Source organism: Dicentrarchus labrax, unplaced genomic scaffold (genome assembly GCF_905237075.1).
Source record: "Dicentrarchus labrax unplaced genomic scaffold, dlabrax2021, whole genome shotgun sequence".
Lineage (NCBI taxonomy): Eukaryota > Metazoa > Chordata > Actinopteri > Moronidae > Dicentrarchus > Dicentrarchus labrax.
The window spans coordinates 29996539-30018535 of record NW_026136720.1 but is presented as its reverse complement, the minus strand read 5'-3'; the positions used below and the strand labels follow the sequence as shown (position 1 = coordinate 30018535).

The 21997-nt window shown below is 40.7% G+C and overlaps 1 protein-coding gene across 1 annotated transcript in view; it reads right to left on the bottom strand.

Annotated features, from left to right (window-relative positions):
• The window catches only part of fa2h (fatty acid 2-hydroxylase), a 31447-nt gene extending 13439 nt beyond the window's left edge, over window positions 1-18008 (bottom strand). Inside the window, exon 1 of the mRNA XM_051382256.1 lies at window positions 17605-18008. Within this exon, the coding sequence (XP_051238216.1) occupies window positions 17605-17886 (282 nt within the window). The 5' untranslated portion in view covers window positions 17887-18008. The remainder of the gene's footprint in view (window positions 1-17604) is intronic.
• Between the last annotated feature and the right edge of the window lie 3989 nt (window positions 18009-21997).

Sequence of the window (21997 nt, the reverse complement as noted above, 5' to 3'; positions counted from 1 at the left end):
CCCGAAGGAAACATTTGCTTCAGGAGCTGAAAGAGTACTTGTTTTAAACTTTTAAACTTTCAATCAGACTTTGGGAGAGAAAAGTGTGATGAGTTTGCTAGTAAATGTTCAACTACTGGAGGTTTAAATGGATTGAATATTAACTTAAATGGTTGTAATATTCACATTTTAAGATAACAGACACTAAAAATGCATCAGGAAACAGTGTGCTGGTGAACTTTATCATTTTATAAGATTTTACAAATAGACAGATGGGTTAATTCTAGGTTGAAGAGGAACATGGAGAGGTGAGAGGGTGAAAAGAAACAAAGCTCATTAGGGAAATTCAAAGCCATGGCACCATGGGTACACAGTGTTCCTCCGCCTGTTCATCTACCAGGACACCAAAGTTTTGTTGTACTCCTGCACATGACCAAAAACAACCTAAGGCAGGAAGTAATTCAGCAATGGCCTCAGTTAGTTCTTTCATTTATAGCTATATGACTCCACCTTTGAACAACATAAAAGGCTGTCAATAAAATAAATGTGTGCTGTTTGGTTTAAGACTGATTATTTACAGTAGCCGATTGCCCATCTCACCCTCCCTAAGATGATGAGAGAAATCTATTCTTTCCTACAATGACACAATGGCAGCAAAAACAACATCACATGCAGGCAACAATTTACTTTGAGTTAACATTTGATTTCAATCTTTAATCATTACTTAATCAGGCAGATTAAGTAACTCATTTTGATTTGCTATGTGTGCTACATCTGAGGCAGGTAATGGAAACTTGTCACGCTACCAGTTTCAGAGATTAATAACCTGCCTAAATGTCAACAGCCGATTGGGTTTTATTGGTATGGGCACCACCAAAAAACAAACCACACCATATTCCTGGAAGACCTACAAAGTGGCACACTGAAACTAAAACTACTTTTTCGAACCGCAGGTTGATCTAGATAGATTTAGATGTACTGCACTGTGGCTGCAAAAGACTGACTGGATGGATCTTTTTTTGTGGTTTTCTTTTGGGAAGGTGGAGCCCTGTACTATAACTCCCATGCATCCCGCTGGAAACATCTGCCTTAATATCCTCAGTCACCATCGCCTTTTCTAACTGTTAACATGTTTCCTAAATGACAGCAAATCTAATCTAAAACCTTTATTGCTAGCATGAAATATATATTATGCTGTAGTACATAGAATGAGGTAGTTGAGTGGTACTGTAACCGGCTCTCCTCTAAATACCAATCTGAAATACTACAACATAACTCAAAGTATTTTTCTATTTCATTCAATATAAAATCAATATTAAACATGTCACTCACTAAGATAACCTTGTATATTAGATTGTAATGTGCATGGAACAATGGAAGTATACATGACTTTTGGTTTGATGTCAGTTATATACACTGGCCCTTGTCCACCCTACCTTCTAAATATCTGCAACAACACATTTGGATAATCAGGATGTCAACATTTGTATATTAAGTATGAGTGTTTGCACGAACCGCAAACTTAATTTGTTTACTATGATTTTCTACTCTTTCATTCTTCCACCATGTTAAGTAAGGCTACTGTGGTTGACAAAAATGTCAATATATCCATACCAACAGCATTCCATCTACCAAGCCCATCCAGGTTAATATTTCCTGACTTCAATGCTATTGAAGAAGACCAAACCCAATAAAGCCTTTACTACTTTGATGAAATGTGCTTTTCAATTAAAAAAAAAAGCAACAAGCTACAGCTTCATACTTGACAGACTGTATATATTCAACTCAATATTTGAACTAAAGTGAAAGTAGAAATTTAAAAAAAGCTCCTATACAAGAGAAAGTTTTGCATTCAAATTCTTCTTATTATTTAATCATTAGCAGCAAAATTTTGTTATGGCCCCATAACATAGTGTTAGATGTTTTGAATGTAATATAATAATATGTAAAGAAACTAGTAAATTCTTCTGTCAGATAAATGTAGTCTAGTAAAAAGTGTATACATACACACACATACACACAAACACACACACATATATATATATACATAATACATACATATATGTATACAGTGGTCATTTTTAACTTTTCCCCTTTTAGTATGAACGTCTCATCCAGCCAGCATCTTACACTGAGATTTCTCAAGGATCCACATAATGGGGATGGAGGAACAAAGAAAATGAATCCAAGTAAAATGTCACATAACCTCTGTAAGTGAGAAGATGTCATTTGTCAGAAAATACAGGCAGCTACATTAATCCGTCATATCAAAACATCTACCAACAATCATGACAACATGTTCTTAACATGACAACTGTATGAACAAAGAGGAACAGCAGACCATGGGATTTCCTTTTTACTGACTGAAGTTCACTTAATATGATATATATATATAGTTGATGACAAGAAAATGAGTTGGACACAGAGCATGTTAAATTTCATCTTAATATTGTTACTGGAATCCAAGCTCAGGTGTCGTACCCCAGGTAAAAGCTGCCATGGCAACATCTCAACAGTGTGCCAGGGTGGTGAGGACTGTAAAACCCCACAGGCCTTTTCTCTCTCCATCCCACCATCTTCCTGACCCTTTGTCTTTCAGTCTGTCTTTCATACTGCTATCAGCTCAGTTTCTGCCAGAAAGCTAAAGAACAAATGAATTGACCTGCTATTAAGTACACACTGAAAGCAGGAGGAGGGGCTTCAGTAACTAATTGTAGTTCTGTCAAACCAGGAGTGCGTGTGTACACTCTGCAGGCCTGAGCTGAGACAATGGGGTGGCATGCCTGTGCTGTTGACATTACTCTCACCCCACACTGGCTCATTGTCGTGCTGAGAATGACACCTATTGACTGCATTACACTTTTCAGACCTTTCAATATACTGTGATTAAAAGCATTCATCAAGCGTACGCAACATTCACAATATACGTCAGGCTACATAAATTAAGACGGTGATTTATAGACGTCCTGTTAGAGGAGGAAGGGCTGGGCGGTATGACCTAAGATCTATATCAAGCTATAACCTGAAGCACAGATGGTAATAGTATTTATTAAGGTTTATTTGTTTTTCTTAATATTTTAATATGAATTTTGGAGGAGTAAAGCACTGGTATGGCAACTGCATGATAGCTTAAGTACTCTTCAAAATGCAGTGTGTAACACTGAGGGGGATCTATTGGCAGAAATGGAATATAATATTCATAGGTATGTTTTCATTAGTGTATAATCACCTGAGTATAAGAATATTTGTGTTTTTGTTATCTTAGAATGAGCAGTTTATATCTACAGACACCACAGGTCACCTTCTGCGGAGTTCACCATGTATCTACAGTAGCCCAGAACGAACAAACCAAATGCTGACTCTACATAGAGTTGTTTGCGTTATTTTGCACGTTTCACAGCCACCGTAGTTTCTCCTTTGCATTTAGGGGAGGGTGAAGTGAGGGAGTTGCCATCTGCAACTACACCACTTAATGCCGCTATATCCTACACACTGGACCTTTAACTGTATTACTAGGGCATATTTCACATTTATTTTTGCAAAAAGAATGTGATTAAAAAATGTATTTGAAGTGATAAAGTTTGCTAGAAAACAATGCCGCCAACATTTTGAAACAGCAACTGATGGTTTTATATAACAGTTATTCTTTACACCTGCCATGTCGGATACCCCTTGAATTAAAACAAGGCAGTGAAAAAAACTAACGCTTTTGTCCACAGGGGCCGCCAGAATCAACACAAAATGAAAGTTCCTTGTTACTTGTTACTTTACGGCATTGGCACACTGCTACAGAACGAAGAAAGCTGACTCAGAGCTGATTGTTTTTAAGCAGTTTTTAGTTATAGATCAAATTAAAATGGAAGAAACAAACATGAACTAGTTGATTTTAATCTGTGTGAACTAAACTTTCAGCTAGCTCTTGTGAAGTGAGAACTTGCACAACACTGATGAAAGTGGCACTGGTCAAAATTCATACCATAAGGCAAATTCATACCAGTGTGCTATACTGTTTACTGTCCACCCCTAAGAAGAGGGCAGGGTGAATAATCTTATTTTACTGAGGAGATCAGAGTCAAGTAGGAATACATAAGGGGAGCTCTGTTCCTGTAGGAGGAGCAGTATAAAAGAATAAGAGACAAAAAACAAAGGGGATGGCTAGAGTGGGGTGGCGATGTGGCCTGGTACCATCACAACACAGAAACTATAGTGAGCCTCCGCTGGGAGAGGAGGAGGAGGAGGAGGAGGAGGAGGAGGAGAATGTGGGCGCAAATAAATGAAAGGAGTGCTGTGAAGAGGAATATTATGAGTGCGATAGGGGACTGAGTTTGAGAAAAGAAAATGTCCCTCAGATCTGTGACATCTGTTAACATGGCCGATTACCATGATGATTCAACAATTAAAAACATAACAAATAAGTAGCTGAGTATGTGGTCCAGACTGAGTTTGATCCTGCTTCATTTTGTTACCGTTTTTTTTGTGACCCCAGAGTTCAGCTGCGGGGGAGGTAGAGGAACCAGAAGGTGGAATTGGAACAGTGGGGTAGAGCTGAAGAGCAGAGAGGGGTGGGGCATGGCAAAAACATCTAATACTATATTTTCACAAAGTCAATAATCTGTTCGTCTTCAGTAGGGAAGCACCGCTCGCTCCCAATTCTAGTACCAGTCCCACCAGTGTTTCCTTTCCCCCTAATTAAAAATCTATATAACTCACTGTATGAAACAAATTGAAATCATTTGTATGTAGGATAACACAAGGCACAAGACACTAACAAACATAGTGTATTTACTTTACTGTCACATCACGGCTGATCTGCTTAATAAAGTCAACAATTTGGTGCATTGTATCAGTGCACTGCTGGTCTTCAGCATAAATATCTAGTGTAACTTGTATTCTTATTTCTGAGCACGTGTATCATCCAGGATCTCGTCCCTTGTCCCTCAGGGTTTAAAGATTAAACCAGTTCACCAAATAAAAACACCAATAAACTTTTTAAAAGAGCACAGGAATTTCACTTAGGATCAATAAAGTACTATCTTATCTTAAATATTAATATTTGACTATTGTCACGACAAAATCTAAAATACAGCAATCGTATAATATTATTCAGAACAAGACTTGTGGCAGACTTAAGAACCTCACTTTTCTTACTTACAACATCACACCTGCACTGGTAATCCCTGCCTACAGTGTAAATCAATCCATTCCCTGACAACTGAATGACTGACGAGTTTTAGTGTGGCTTGATTTTGTGCTTTAAGGTGAAAAAAAAAAACCCAAGCATTTCAAGATTTATAACCCTTCAGTATGTGTGTGGGTTTCTATCAATGCATTTTATCACTCAGTGTTTTATGACTGACGAAAGGGAGAGTATGGGACTAAAGGTGGAGGAACTGTGTGTAGGGTAAAAGCTGTGTTGGTGTTGCCCTCTGGGTCCGGTTGTGGAAAGGATGGCGACAGTGGCACATGGGCAGCACTCTGAAGCCAGGTAGTTGCTTAACCCTGGTCTTTATTTCCCTATGGTCAAACAATATTTCAATATTTGGCTCAGTTACAAATCCTACTCCCACCTGTAGGTAATATCATATACCCACATGCTAAAATATGGCTCTGGAATGAGTTCTGGACTCCAGTCACTCATTGACAACCTCGCCGGAGATCATGGGAGTTAGGTAGGTCGGTGCCATACACAATCTGTTAAAGGAGGTTGTAAACTAATAAGCTAGCTTAGGTTTGTCACCAACTGGCACTAAACATTGCCTTGTTCATCCCCTGTGACCCTTGTAGACCTGTTCCCCAACCCAGAGGGTTGGTCAAAGGAAGGTTAAGCAAAGCCTACTCAGTTCTCTGAGTAAGCAGGTAAATACAGCGTATTCAATATTTAATTGTGCGCCAAAACCTGCATTTCTGGTTAATCGCCACTATTAAGCAACCTGACTCCTCGCCACATTTTGTAAAATAAGGAATGCTGCACCCAAACTGAAGCAGCATCGCTGAGGATCCCTCTTGGCTTCTAGTAAATAAATAAGAGCAAAGATACAACAGAGTATCAAAGGCAGCAGCTCTACAGGTGACCTTCGTTCTAGAAAAAGCTTTCACAACCCCTCTGGTCTCCGGTTAAACAGCAGATGAGAAGGGTCAGCCAGTCAACCTAGAAAGGCTGAGGTGGTTTATCGCTCATAAACTGATATGACAGTTTTGTCATTACGATACTGGCAACACCCAGAACGTTTGGTCTCTTACACCACATATTTCCCATTTATTCACTTGCTGCTCTTGTTTCATGCTAGGCGGGTCCGAGTATAGCGTGCCAAAAATAGCCAAAATAAAATGCAGTGACTGAGAATAAATAGTGCTGTGTGATTGGAGGGTGAGTGACAGATGGCCACAAATAACAAGTATATCTCACATGGCCAAAATAGGTCACCTGGATAAAGGTGAAATAAACTCTGACGCTTACATAGTCCTCGTGAAAAAAACACTGTTATCTCTTTATGTATAATTGTACTGATCATTGCAACCTGCCACAAACTGGGTGTTGTGACACGTGCGTATATGTGTGTGTGTGTTTCTGAGGGTGTGTCAACAGCAGTTCCACAGTAGGATGCATGTGGAGAGAGCAAGGTTGAAGTTCACTGTGGAAAGTTCAATAGCACTTGTAACAAGGCCATGAGCTCTGAATACTTGTGTGGCACATCGATCGGTCACACAGATTAAAGCAAATGTAGGGGGAAAACGGTTAATTCACAAATCCAACTGTAGTGACTAACCAAAGTCTGATGACCTTTATAAATCTATGCACAAGAGGGCTTCATTATCTCATCTAGGTCTCAGACATGATCAGGGAACCAGAGTAAAACGTGTCTGTGTTCACTCTTATCAACACCCACGGCAGTGGGGATAGCCAAATACACTGCCGACAGACATTAAGCAGTTCCATGTATCAATTACAGCAGATTGATACCCATCAGGCCGCAAACCCTTATTTGGTAAGATTTAGTCTCAGGTTTCCCCGCCTGATAAGTTTTAGTTATACCATGACTGTAGATTGGCAGATTAACAGTGAAGAGTGTGGAGCTTATAAACAGAATACACACTCTCTCACTGGGCTAACTTTCAGCCAATGAAATAATAGGGAGGTTAAAATATTCCCAGTTTTTCCCAGAAGGACAAGGTGCAAAAAAAGTCAAAATCTCACGCGGTAAAAATGTGATTACGTTACTTATTACTCAACCATAAGTCAGTGCCTTGCTCTGTTGTTCAGATTTGATAACGATGACAGCAGCTTCAGCAGGAAGATCACATGATCATGATCACACACGCCACAGACGCAATCACGCCTTTGACAATTTTGCCATCTCGTTAGTCGTTACACAACAGCATTCAACCAGCGCTCAGATATTTCACCGCTCCCAAATATGCAAACCGCACATGCTGGATTAGGATAAATATGGCCAAACCCTCTGTCATCAGGTGGTGACATGTATGGGTGTGTGTGTGTAGGTGTCACAGGTTCTGATGTTATAATGATCCACCCCCCAAAATAGTTTACAGCTGCACACAAAAACCTAACTACACATTGGAGGTGAGATACTACATGGACAAAAGCCTGTGTTGCTTGCTTCTGATGCCGGTAGACGATGTTGACAGTGAAGACAGCATGAAGCAGGCTTAAGAAAGCCACAGGATTATCCTCCTTCACAGTAACACAAGACAAATGTGGTTGAACAAAACAATTTCCAAAGAATGTAAACACCATCATTCAGCTATATAATCATAGCACCGCTCATTAATTATCTGCTTTTCAGCAGCTTGATAAATGTGTGATTGACTTTACTCTTTTTCAAAAGGTGAATGACAGATAGGAGACAATACTTCAGGTGAATAATGAATGCATGATGCCTAATACTGTACAACAGGTTCACAAGTCACATGCATCTGTTGTTATCTGGTGCTGTGGTTTGACTGTTAATGCCCTAAACCCTCTGCTGACTCAATTTCAACATGAGAGGATCTCCTCTACGGAAAAACACACATCCAGCTTAACTACACACACCTATAAGCTATTTAACAAGGGGGACACAACAACAGGAATAAGGATGGAAAGGGTGGGTAAGGGTGACGTGTGTGTGTGTGTGTGTGTGTGTGTGTGTGTGTGTGTGTGTGTGTGTGTGTGTGTGTGTGTGTGTGTGTGTGTGTAGATAACAAGATCACTCGTCCCCCTCTAACTAAAAGAACCAGTCAAACCTGAATGACTGGAACCCAAGATTCCACCCTTGCTCACTCTCTCTCTCTCTGTACCGGTTGTGTGTGTGTGTGTGTGTGTGTGTGTGTGTGTGTGTGTGTGTGTGTGTGTGTGTGTGTGTGTGTGTGTGTGTGTGTGTGTGTGTGTGTGTGTGTGTGTGCAAGAATCAGAGGCTCTATGTAGCTAGCCAGTTTGTGCAGAAGGTGTTATGTTACCATACAGAAAAACAACTAGTGAGATAAACATCATATAAACCCTCTGCATGCTGCTGTGTTCTGTATAATTATTTTAAATGTTGCTCTCGTTCATAAAAACTGCCATGAAGAAAGAAAATGCAACAAAACTGACCTTTGATTTGAAAGACTTAAAGACATCAGTATTAATAATTAATTATTGCTATTGAAGTCTTTGTACTCTAGTTGGAATTCAACACCGACAAAACTGTTTCTTCGACATAGATCTGTCAAACAGGTCGCCCCGTCCCCTTTAGGCACAGTGGCCGGCCCAAATACACACGTGAACTGTGGGATTTTGGGGTGTCCCATTCAAAAGGGCAAGCAAAAACATTCATGAGAGAGCTGTGGCGACAGCTTTGGTCATCGCTCCAAATTACGCTGCAACAAGATTTTTGGCGGGCGCCCAACAGTGACATCTTTCTTTTTTATTAAAAAATGTGTAATATAGTAATAATAATGGGAAAGGGCAGATCTGGTAGGGAGCAAAAGGCAGCAGCTAGTTCCCCAGGCACACACACACACACACACACACACACACACACACACACACACATGTCAGCTGACTCTTTTCACATGACACTGAAGTGTTCCACCGCAAGAGCACATGAGCAGAGGTTCACACTTTATCATAGCTATTCCCCAATGACATCTCGACAAGCTCATCTATATACCTTAACTAGACTGCATACAGCCGGGTTGTGCTGTATGCAAAATCTCCACGGCAGAAACACTGGCCTCTGTGATCCAGGGAAGAAGAGGAAAAAGTTGGAGGAGGCAGATCTGGAGCAGGAGGGACACACACACACACACACACACACACACACACACACACACACACACACACACACACACACACACACACACACACACACACACACACACACACACACACACACACACACACACACACACACACACACACACCTCTTAAAAAAACAGCTGAATGTAAAACTGGAAGCAATAATAATCTTTCTTCAAATAAAAAAAAGACGTGTAAGCGTCGCTCTTCACATGGTGATGAGGATTTGCTCATGCAAATTTAATTCCATGCATTCAGTTGTTTTGGGTCAAGCTTTAATTAATTACGGAGCATTGGGTTTTATTTTTATATTTCATTGTGAAGTAATAACCTTGTTTCCCTCAAGCAGCAGGTTGAATAACCGGCAGACACCACCGCTCCTCCTCCTTTCTCAATCACCGCCTCCCTCCTTTGGGTGTGTCTGACAATCTTGTCAGTTTATCCCACACCTTCAAACAGTTTGTTTTTTTGCAATAACACACCTCTTGAGTGTGTGTGTGTGTGTGTGTGTGTGTGTGTGTGTGTGTGTGTGTGTGTGTGTGTGTGTGTGTGTGTGTGTGTGTGTGTTCCCCCCTGAGCTATGAGCCAACAAATCCCATCCACAAACACTGTATACACAAAGCCACACCAAGGCCTGTCTGCTGCAAAGAGCACCTTTGTATTATTATGTTAAGTTGACAAGATGGACACACGCATAATGGGATAAGAAGAGAGGTGGGGTGGAAGGAACAAATGAACGGAGGAACATAGCCTACTATAGTCCTCTTTATTTACACTGTGCAACCGCTTAATGTTTAACATGTTGATTTCACCTAAACACTATTGTTTCATTAGTGTTTTTCTTTGGTAAAAGAGTATTTAAAATAATAAAAGGCCCCAGTTTACCTCTCACAAAATGAGGCACAAAATGTTGTTTTGTAATGCTTTTTGTAATATTTTAGGAAGCAGAAATTCAATCCCAGTGATACGCATTATCCTCTGTTCTTTTCTTTATGACCACTGGCAAACATTAGCATGGCCTCTTGCTATCTCTCAAGCCAATCAGTCCCCCCCCCCACAGGACCACAACAGACCAATGAGAATGAAGAACACCATAGGGAAATGATTTATGGGTAAAAAAAAGTTACAAACTTAGGACTCGGCTCAGGGCAAACAATTACAGAAAACGGTGACGGTAGTCTTCAGTACCACTCCTGTGAGACCTTTGCCCAAATCAATTGCACCTTTTCAAGCATACGCTCATCTCCATCCCCTCTGACCGTCCATCCAGGTTCCCCTCCGCCTCGCCCTCTCTCTTTTCCAGGTATTACTATGGCGATGAGCGGAGCCACCTGAGGCTTGCACCTGAGCACTAATTGCTGCGTCGGCAGTCTCTATGGTAGCAAAGGTAAACAATGTGCTGGGTAATGTATCACCACGGTGATACACACGGTGATAAACTCGGAGCAGAGATTTATAAACGAGGTAGTTCACCTCAACAGCTTGTTGGAGAAAAACTGATGACACAGGCACTGGTGTAGAGTACGGCTGAATAAAACACCACGATTCTAGTGAGCATTATTGTTATTTTGCTTTGTTGTGATTGGTTCATATTTAATGAAAGTCTATAATGGCCTGCAAGGACAAAGTCTTTAATAAATAACCACAATTTACTGCTCTAGTGTGCCGCCAAAACATTTGGCACTTGCAGTAGCAGGGGTTGAATATTGAACTTAGTGTTAACACTGTACTCAGTCCCTCCCCTCCCCTAATATTTCCCTCTCTTACTCCACTTGCCCTCTGATGAAAGACAATCGCATCATTGAGCAGAAAAAGATCCATGCAGATGAAGGACTGCATTCCAGCGCTCCACCAGCCGGACTCAGTGGTACTCCAGCATTCCATCCATAAAACTTATCAAGACCCACCATCACGATAACCTCACTGATTGACCCTGTACTCTAACCTGCTGGTTTCTACCTTCTTACACTCTGTACTCTGCATGTATCTGTGCTCTCCTCTCTTAGCTACTCACTCAGTACTGTAAGAACTTCCAACTCCAGTCTCAATCTCTGCATATGTTCTCATTGTGCTGAGCTCTCCCATATTATCTCCGTTGCTCATTCATTCAGTCACACACTCATTCATTTGTGATTTTAACAATACATGTACTATCCTCCCAAGTTCACCACTATAGAGCTACATTCTCCTGAACATTAGGCATAAATAGGGCATGCCTCTGCCCTTTGCCCTGTTGAATTTGTTTACATGGCATTTACAGACCACGTGAAAGAAAAATGAAAGAATGTGTTGGAGGGATTGTTGAGCAGTGACTTTCCACATCCTGTGGAGAGGCAGATAGGCCGCACTGGCTCGATTCCTTCTAGACAAAGCGACAGGAGCACAGAGCAAACAAAGGTGCACCCATGATTGGCAGGCTTATTAGGCCATTGTGCCTTTACTCAACCTGCAATAAAGAATGCATACACACACACATCAACATACTACAATGCTGGTGCTTGGACTTACCTAACTGCTGTGGTGCTTTTACACTGCACCTCGCAGAGATAATGTGTAGAGACGTCTCCGATCCCAATCTGAATACTTTACTGGGTACTGAGTACATAATAAAAGGGAACGGCAGTGATTGTACACATTAAAACTCAGCTACTGGTTTACTAACAAACAGTTGTATAATGTCGACTGTGGCTTTGGGAGAGCTTTGTGATGTCTGAGCACCCTGATGATGTCATAGTTATGTCATCCGCTTGGTCATGGAGACAACACATTTTCAACAGAAAGCCAAAGTTTCTAACTGGGGTGTGGAGTTTGAAAATGTGGGCCAGAGGATCTAACAGAAAGATGCTATCAAGTTGCAATATGGGAAATGTAGTATTCAACTCTTCTGACCCATACAAGGGACAAAAGGTCTGAATATATTGGCCTCTGCTGCCTTTTTTTTTTTTTTTTTTTTAAATCAGTCTCTTGTGAGGCAGCCAACTTTATGGAATACTAGTACTTTAGCTCCTCATTGCAATAAAATACATTACAATAAATCCAAGCTTTTCTTGAATGGTTTCTTATATTCTGAACAAAATACTACAAGGTCAAATGCAACTAGCTGACAGCAGCATGTGTGGTGGGCCTCAGAAATGGAACAGCTTCCGTTCACTCACTAACAGCACGTAATATCCACATCATTCATCTAAATAATTAGCTGATGTTGTTACTTATTAGGCATTTCAGGGTTTAGTGTGTCACTGCCTGAGTTTTGATGGAGCACCATGGGCTATTTTTTTTTTTTTACAGCTGGTGTAGCTGAAGCATGTGAATTTGACTTTGTGTACAGAATGCAATATAATCAAAGAAAGTGTCTGTGTACTCCAGTGATGACTTTTCCTTGTTTTTTATACTGATGAGGTTTGATTTTCCATAACTGTCATTCTCTTCTTTGTGTGTTGAGCCAAGTGGGCTTTCTCAGTTCTTCTTTTAGTTATTCCAAACAGGCAGTATACTATAAAAGCAACATTTATGACACACAATGTAATTTTTAAGATAGGTATCAGGACTGATACAGGCATATTTTATTTACTAGTATCAGATGAAATAAAGCCAATCAAAATGTAATCCTTTCTTTACTGTCTATTGTCCACCTCAGCTAGCTAACTTCATGACAGGCCAACATAAAATGTGGCTGCTATGGGGTTTGAGTGCACAGTCCATTCCATCCATATCATATCAATAATTTAAGCTTATCTACTTTGAATCAGGACGTTCAGTATTTGGGTCAAATAGCTCATGGAAAATAAGGTGTGCCCTGTTTAGAAGGCTACATCTGTTGACATTTCTGTGAGTCAGATATATATTTAATCAACATTTAGTTAAATGTAAGTATCTGATCGGATTCATTATCAGCAGATACCCAATGAAGGAATCAAATTTGGCCAAAAAAAAAAACTTAAATCAGGACATCCCTAATGATTTATATGAAAATCATTGAGCTGTTGATTTAAAGACAAACTGTGCCAATTGCTGGCGTCATTTTCATTGTGGAAAAGCACTAACAAACACTGGTTCTAAATGGAGGTAATCAGCATCTATTACAAACCAGTTCAATTTGTTGACGGTGTAAACAGCACCTCTGTTTGATTGTAAACCTGCTCCAATGTACACGCACACACACACTTCCACCCCCTTCTTATTCATGAAGATCTTGGATGCAGTCCTAGAGTATCTCACTGCTGTCTGCAGGTAAAACGCACTGTGAGATCAAGTAAATGACATGTTTGTGTTTCCACAGAGACATCCAACTTTAGCTGAATCATGTCGGCATACAGACAATAATCGTTGTCCATTTTCACTGAAGCTACCCTGGAAACTGTAATGCTTTCAAAAGGGGTCCCGTGACCTCTGACCTCAAGATGAAAATGGGTTATTTGAATATTTCTGCATACTGGCGTCACTAAACAGTACTGGTATTGCATAAAATTGGGTATGACTGGGAGGGTAAGACTCTTGTGGATTCAGTATGCTGAATTGTATTAATGTGTGATGACGTTATTCCCCATAGAAGCCATTTTATCGTAGTGAGGCCCTAGTTTTTTAAAACTGGACTTCACTCTATAAAATTGCAAACTAGAGACCGAGAGCATTCAGAACACGGGAAAAAAATGCAGTTCTTTCTATCTCCTAATGTCAAAGGTTTTGATACCAAATCACACATTTTTACCCCCAGACATTCTCCACACATTTTTTGACTATTTGTTTCAATTTATCAAATCTGTGTAACACATGGTATTAGTCCTGAAATGGCTGCAACACCTTATGAGACATAATTGAGCATGGGGATGGTCATCATATATCAATGTTCTATGCCCATCTACAGTCTACTCTTTCAATATTTGAACAGATGCCGACACAAAACACACACACAAGCAATCTTCAGGTTCCTAGATTTCAGATAATGTATTTGCTATCTTCTCCTAAAGATCCTGTAGTACTGTCCAAAAAGACATACCAATTGCTAGTCACAGGGAAATACTGGACATGCAAATGTCAGATTTCCCCTTTTTACTAAAGAATATGTGTATGAAGATTAATTATGTAAACAAAAAGGATACCATCTCCCCTTTAATCTCTTTCTGTTTGTACTAGGAGTAACCTCAAACTGAATGTTATACAAGTCCTGTAATGTCTGCCAAGCTTTCTAGATACCATTTGCTTATAGACTGTTCAAACACTTAGTCCTATGTGGCAGAGCGCAGGCAGAGCAGCCTCCCCAGAGACACTGTTCAGACTGCTTAGCAGGGATTAACCCTTGGGGGGACCAGACTTGGGCGCGTCATCATTATAGAATACTCTGGCACTCGCTGCCTCCACGTCAGACCTGGCTTGATTATGTCAAAATAGGGATTGATGAAGTCAGGGAGTAGGGTTTGAGTGTGTTGGCCTTTAAAAATGGATTTGTTGTGGCAATTAACAGCAATGCCTACCCATTATAGCCATCATAACCATGGTATCACCATACAGGCTTTATCTTTAACTTAGGAGGAATGATGAAGAACAATCAAAGAATAACCAGCAGATTAATCAAGAATGAAAATAACGGGTAGCTGCGGCCCTAAAACGCACACACACAAACACACACGGTAACATTTGCACATGTGGCACCACCGAAATGTCAGTTCAGAGAGAAAGTGTGTGCAGTAAAAGAGGAAAACACCCCTCCAAATCCTGTTGACGCCCCAGTATAAATGAGGCATCATAACTGTATCACTGCACTGATTCCCATCACCTCTCAGTGACTCTACAGCTGCAAAGGTTTATCTCTCAAGGCCAAATTGTGTGACGTGTGATGACTTTCCTTCTCTTTCCCCCAGTCCCACTTCAAGCCGCTCAGTAATGGAGGATGATTCCATGACAAAACAACAGAGTTATTATAGAATTATATATATTTAATTCTTAAACCAAACAGCAAAAGCCACAGCAGCACTATTTAGACAATATTTAACTTGATGGTGTTCCCTCTGTATGTCACCTTTCTACAGGATGCGATCCAAGACCAATTAAAAACCTCTTTAAAGTCACAATGAGTGACCGTATGTGGATACATCCCGTTTCTGTGCTGGTATTTGGCTGCTCGATGAAAATGCCATTTAAAGGCCAATCATTAAAGAAAATGTGAGTTTAACATTTGCAGTTGGGCCGAGGTGCCTAAGTGACTGGAGAAAGAAGAGAAAGTGAGCATTATTTGTTCTCCAGCCATACCTGGAGGACAAATGATGCAGGGGCTGTATTTCATTACCAACTGGAATGTCCTGGTCATTCAGTCAGTGGGCTGAAACCTGTCTCATGACCTCCATTGTCACATCTGACCACGAGTTTCACACCCAGCAGCAGGAAATGCAGGTTCCTCAGTAAGGCTGGCTGAGAATCATATACTTTAGAAACATAATTACAAATTGTTCAACATATTTTTATCCAGAGAGCTTCTCCATACACCCTTAGCTGGACGTGTGCAAAAAAAACAAGCTGCACTTGAAATAATAAAGATGAAAATGTGTGATTAATTGAGATGTGATGGTAGTTGCTAAAAAAGAAAAACCACTAACTCCTCAAACTGCAAACTGGCTGTGTGACAATGTGTGAAAATGTGTGCAGACTGTTTGCCCAGGCTGCACACATTTTCACACATTGTCACACTGTCAAACTACTTTTACAACATTAACGGCATGACACACACCTCTCCCATTCAGTCCATACAGACACACATACTATGAGTTGTATGCCATCTTCAAAACTAACAGCTGAGAGTCCATTTTTTTCTTAGATGTGATTTCTTAGTGACTTAGGCATTTGAGCTCCAGAGAGGAAGGAAGATGCAAAAAAAATTATTTTGCTACTGCAATTGTGTGAAATTTGTTGTTTACCCATATGCAACAGGCAAAATTGAGAGTGGGCAAGCCATGTAAATGTCAACTCTGTTGGTAGGAGATTTATGCAAACTCTCCCTCTTCAGCCAGAGAGAAACACACAAGGACAGAGAGAGCTCATTTGGGTGTGGATTCATTGAACAATGAGTGATGGAAAGTTTCCGGGTTCCCCTCAAATTTGCCTTCTTTGTGGCCGCCTCTATTCTTACTACTGGGACAACACAAACCAGTTTCTTTCTCTGTCTCTCACACACACACACACACGCGCACACACACATACCTCTTGAATCATTCATTAACACCACCAACACCCCCATCCACAGGTCTATATCACCTGCACACACCCCTCCCTGCTCTGCTCCTCAAAGAATTTTTTCCACTGACTCCTGATCCCATAACCCTATAATCAATATTGTCCAGGCGGAAGAGGAAAGCAGGGAGTTCCTTCTCTCTCTGCCTCACAGAAACGCCCAGTAAAGTCAAGTGAGAGACAATTATACACCTGTTGCTCACAGAACCAACAAGCCCCTATCGGATTTCCACCGCATCAAAACCACTAAGCGTTTGGCAAAGTCACTAAGTCTGACATCACGTGAAGCCAATAAACAACCAAACCTGCCTGGAGCCCAAAATATGTCATTACTGACAAAGATACTGGCTCAGTGTGAGAACTTTTTAGCTCCCCAGGCACAGCTCAGAGGGGAACATTCTTCCTCTCCTTAACTGCTTTTAAGAGAAGTCACAGTGGCGCCGCTGGCATTTGAACACAGGTAGGAGTGTGCCACTGCTTCCCAAATGACGCCTGTGTCAAACATGCTAGAAGCTTCTAGGCAGAATATTTAACAAATAAAGTGTAAAGTGTGAGAATGGTGTGGTTTTGTTTGACTGTTGTAAGGGCCACAGCTTTGCCTGGAGGCCAGTGGCGTAAGGTTGTTAGGTCGGGCCCCAAGAGCTATTCAGAGGAGCCCTAGCTACAGTATATCTATGGTCACATGATCAAACAGAGAGCTGACACTGGAGAACATCAAGATACATATTACCCAGCAACCATCATGCATAACTGTATCTGGCTAAATGATTTAATTTTGAATGTTATTTTATAGTTTACACAATCTGATTCAGGGGTCCTCACCCGCCCCAACACATTGTTGAAGGGGGGGGCCTCTCTACGAGCAATGGGCCCCTGAGTACCTGTCTGTACTGGAGGGAAATCTGTTAAAGAGATTCCCAATATGATCAACTTTCAACCAAAATAGTGAGTTACTCTGCAGAAAATGTAAATATTAAGACACCTGTTAAACTCTCAAAGAAGACCCTTCAGGGAAGACCTGGAAAACAGGTTTTACTTCTTTATCTTCCTCTGAATTTGCTGCTCTGAGGTCAGTAATGTCAGCCATAGATAAGGTGTGGGTCAGTTATCCCCCCACCCGGCTCTACCTGTGTCTCGTCGGTGCCTCTGTCCCTGTCCAGCTCCCCGATGTAGTACTGCTCCATCCACCGCCGGGCGTTCTCCGAGTGCCGGTGTGGGGGTCCTTCCATTTCCCCACTCACATCCTTGCCCGACCTGCGCAGAATCAGCGCCTCCCCTCCCGGGTGCATCCGCAAGAAAGCGGTCACATCGTACACCCTGGTCCCCAGCAGCACCCAGCAGGAGTCCTTGGTGCAGTGGGAGGCCACCTCCCGCTCCGTGAAGAACCGGGGGGACGTGGACGGAGACATCCTGACAGCGGAGATGCGAAAACGTCCACCCGAACCAAAAAGTGAAGACAGAGAGGAGAGCAGAGAGACCTCCTCAGAGGGCCGTCGACCTGACTAATGTCACTGTGAGAGTTCGCCGTTGACACCCAGAGACTATAACAAACTCTGAAGTGTGAAGAGGCGGGGTCTGCTGTGAGAGGTTCAGAACACATCGTAGATAGGAGTTATACACAGTTACAGCAGCATACAGGTGTTGAAAAACTTGAAACCTCTAAGGAATGGGGGGGTTGCTTTTGTTTCATGAACACATCTTTACTCTTCCCGAACACCTTTATCCACATTAACGCTTACAAAAGTCGACTTTAAGGTAACACATGATGGCTACCGGATGTTCCCTGAATGCAGCGCTCCATCCAGACGCACCTGTTGCTTTGAAAAGTCTCGGGTCGACAGTGAAGATAACTCCTCCAGTCTGCTGTGTGTGTGTGTGTGTGTGTGTGTGTGTGTGGACCGATAATGATCTAATAATTCAATTACATTCCAACAAATTAACATCTCTCAGTGTGTTTTATTCAAATGAACTTTCATTATCGTCAACTAACGAGTGACATCATATGTAAAGACCTGTCATATGTTGCCGTCATCACTTCCTGATCATCAGATAATATGCCTGCCTGCTACTCTGAGGCATTTAATGTCTACAGCGTCAATCCAAATACTTTTAACTCACTGTACTAAACCTGAAATTGTCTCTTTCTTTAACGGGAAATGAACCTTTTCTCTGCACTTGAGAAAACAGCCATTTTTGTGCGCTCACACGTCCCTGATGGGTTCGTGTCTCATGTTCAAAGCTAAATCGTTCCTGTAAAGTGACATTTCGAATATATCCGACAACAGTTAGGTCGCCTTACAAAAGAGGGCGTACATTTGTTTACACATTCCTATCTGCTTTATCTCCAGCGAACAGATGAGCTCAGCTGCTGCCTTCAGGTACCGTCGGAAATACTCCCTTCCACAGGTGAGCCCAAGTAGCATAGCGACAGCAAAGAAAATATCAGTAGAAAATACGAATATTAATAAAGTGCGAATTTTCTTTACTATCCAAGTTTGATAGTTGTGATGTTTAGGTGTTTGGAGGACGTGGATGCTGAGCCAGCAGTTATTAAATGCAACCTACTCTGCAGGTTTGTAGTTAAATTAGCCTAATGAAGATATCAGCTACAGACCTGATGAGTATGAAACTGTGCTGTTGGGAGGCCTGTCAACATAATGCTATTGTCTCCGAGGAAGAACACGCTTGAATGCGCAACAAAAGAGCTAAATGTCCCGTTTAGGACTTCATTTGACAAGATCAGCGAAGTCACAGATTGGTCCTGAAGGCAGCGTGAGACCCAGCATTTGTCCACGAGCGCCGTCCTGCGTGTTTTAGTGAATATGAGACAGTGGGCAAAATGATGTGAATGTCAGGTATAACTAGGCACAGTTAAATTCAGCATTCACTATAGTCATAATGTAAAGAAACACAAATGTGTGGGCTAGTACAAGAACTGGTGGCCCCACTTGTGTTGCTCCTGGAGCAGTATGGGTCAGATGTTGGCAGGATTTGTAAAACGGCAGAAAAAAACCAAGCCTGTGACCTTCTGACAAGACGACTGACTGTGGACCTGTATGATAAAGCTTTGCCATAAACTCTAATAAAATGCAGCCGAGGTCTACTGAAGACATCTTGAAGACAGGCCGACGGCTGCACTTACACTTTCTAGGTGGAAAGTTTTACAGTGCAGAACACCATCATATCAGTACAGTCAATTAAAATTCAAGTTAGAGTCACATACATATGCTACCAGAGGGTCGGTTCTCAGTCCCTAAGGTAAACACAAATATATCATCATATATATGAAAACACGGATTTTTTGCTACTGTTGTTGATAAATGAACACAGAAATCAATGTTTAAAACGGGAATAAGGAAACATCTTGGAACATCATATTTGCAGGACTGTATGGGCAACTTCTGTAAGCTTTACTAATACTGAGTTTATGTTTTTACTCCTGTTTTATGTTTGTCATTGACTGTAAAGCTTAATGGATTTTTTTCTAACTTGGTGATTTATGTGGACTTTAGGTTTAATGAATGTTTTAAAAGGAATTGAAACCTCTAGCAAGCATGATGTTTGTCATTTATGTTGATTGTAAGATTTAATATGGGTTTTTTAATGTGTTGATTTGTTTAAATGTGAAAGCCAAGTAGACAGCTAATGGGGATCCTAACAAATAAACAAATAAACCTGGTTTATATAAGGCCTAATTGTCCTAATCCTGGTCCCATCTGACCACATCATTTGACTATTATTCCTAATATCAGAGATAGGTCACACAATGGACCACATACTGTGTTATACTGTATGCAGAGCTTCCTAAGAAATGCACATAGAAGTTACTGTTTAGCCGTAGAGGATTTTATTTTACATTTATTTAGCTAGAGGCAGTACTATCTATGTACAACAACACATTGTTAGTTAAACACATTCACATCAGCGCATGTTGCTGTCAGTCACTGTGTTTAATTTTAGATACCAGGCTTTATGTGCCTTGCTCAACAAAGGATGTGAGGAAGAGTCTCAGACTACTGGCATCAGCCTACATCTCTTCATACTATAGCTCCACATGCGTTTAACTGCAAAACAGTCAAATACTTACATAAGCTTTTAATAATGACTATAATAGTATCGAACTGTGGTTTTCAAACTGGGGTCTTTGGTGGATACAACTTTGAACATTTATCACATTTTTTGGAAACTGGAACAACAAGGGAAGAAATAAAGGCTGCTTTCACAGATCTGATTGTAATTTTTACTGATCCCAGTTTGTGACAATAAACATTTTATTATCTTGAAACATAGGGAAAAAATTATTCATTACAATTTGAGAAGGATATATATTCTCTCAAATGGGGGGGGGTCTGTGATCTAATGTGCATCTATTATTGGGTCCTTAACATTAAAATGTTTGGGAATGCCTTTTATAGACTATATACATAGTACACAATACAAAGTAATACAGTGCATTATCTTAACACAATGCAACATTTCTTGACCTGTTTACAGTAGAGTGGCGTAAATAACAGCAGGGGGCAGAAAAGGACCAAAGGATACATACAGTGAGTGGGCGTTGTACAGGGTGACTTGCATGTGATTCACAGCTGAGTGATTATGTGAGCTGATTCTAAATGTGGCAGGATAAAGAGGAACATCACTTTATTTATAGGTGAAAAACACATGTCTTTCATTTATTATTGCATTTATGAAAACAGATGAGCCATAAAGTTATCTTAGTTAAAGCTCCAGACAGTAATTTTTATGAAAATAACTTTTAGTCATATTTGCTGAAACTTTCACTTTATCCTGACGGTAGAACATGAGAAAGGTAATCTGTGAAACAATCAGGTTCCTAATGGCGTTTGCAAGAATCCAACAGACCTGAACCAAAACAACCTATCACGCTTTGGGTTGGAGGCTTGAGGATAGATTGATTGTTTTGTCTCATTCACAGAATCCCAAAACATCTGTATTTGACACACTGGGAATGAGACTCAACAATCAACTATCTTTCTGGGCTCTGATTGGTTGTTTTCTCAAAAATTCCATTAGGAGCACTAGGAGGAGCCAGAGGAACCTGATTGTTTCACAGATTATCTGTCTCATGTTCTACTGTCAAGATATAGTGAAAGTTTCAGCAAATATGACTAAAAGTTACTTTTTATAAAAAAATGACTTACTGCAGCTTTAATAATGAATAATTTTGTTAATCTGAACATTTGTGTATGGTAACACGGGGGTTGGGGTTCAAGTTTTAGCACAGAAATTAAATCACACCTCTACCACAGACAGATGCTGCATCACACTTGTACCATGTAAAACATGAATGCCTAAGATGCTATCTTTATGGCTGCATTATTGGAACAAAAATGTCCCTTTATGTGTTTTAACTGTGAATTCATAGGAAAGTCCATGTAATTTGTTAGTAAGTACAGAAGAAATGGAGGTAGTGTTCAATTATACTTCCAGTTACCTAATAATATAAATATACCTAATCAATAAACTGCTGGTGTACAGCAGCTGAGTTGAACATAC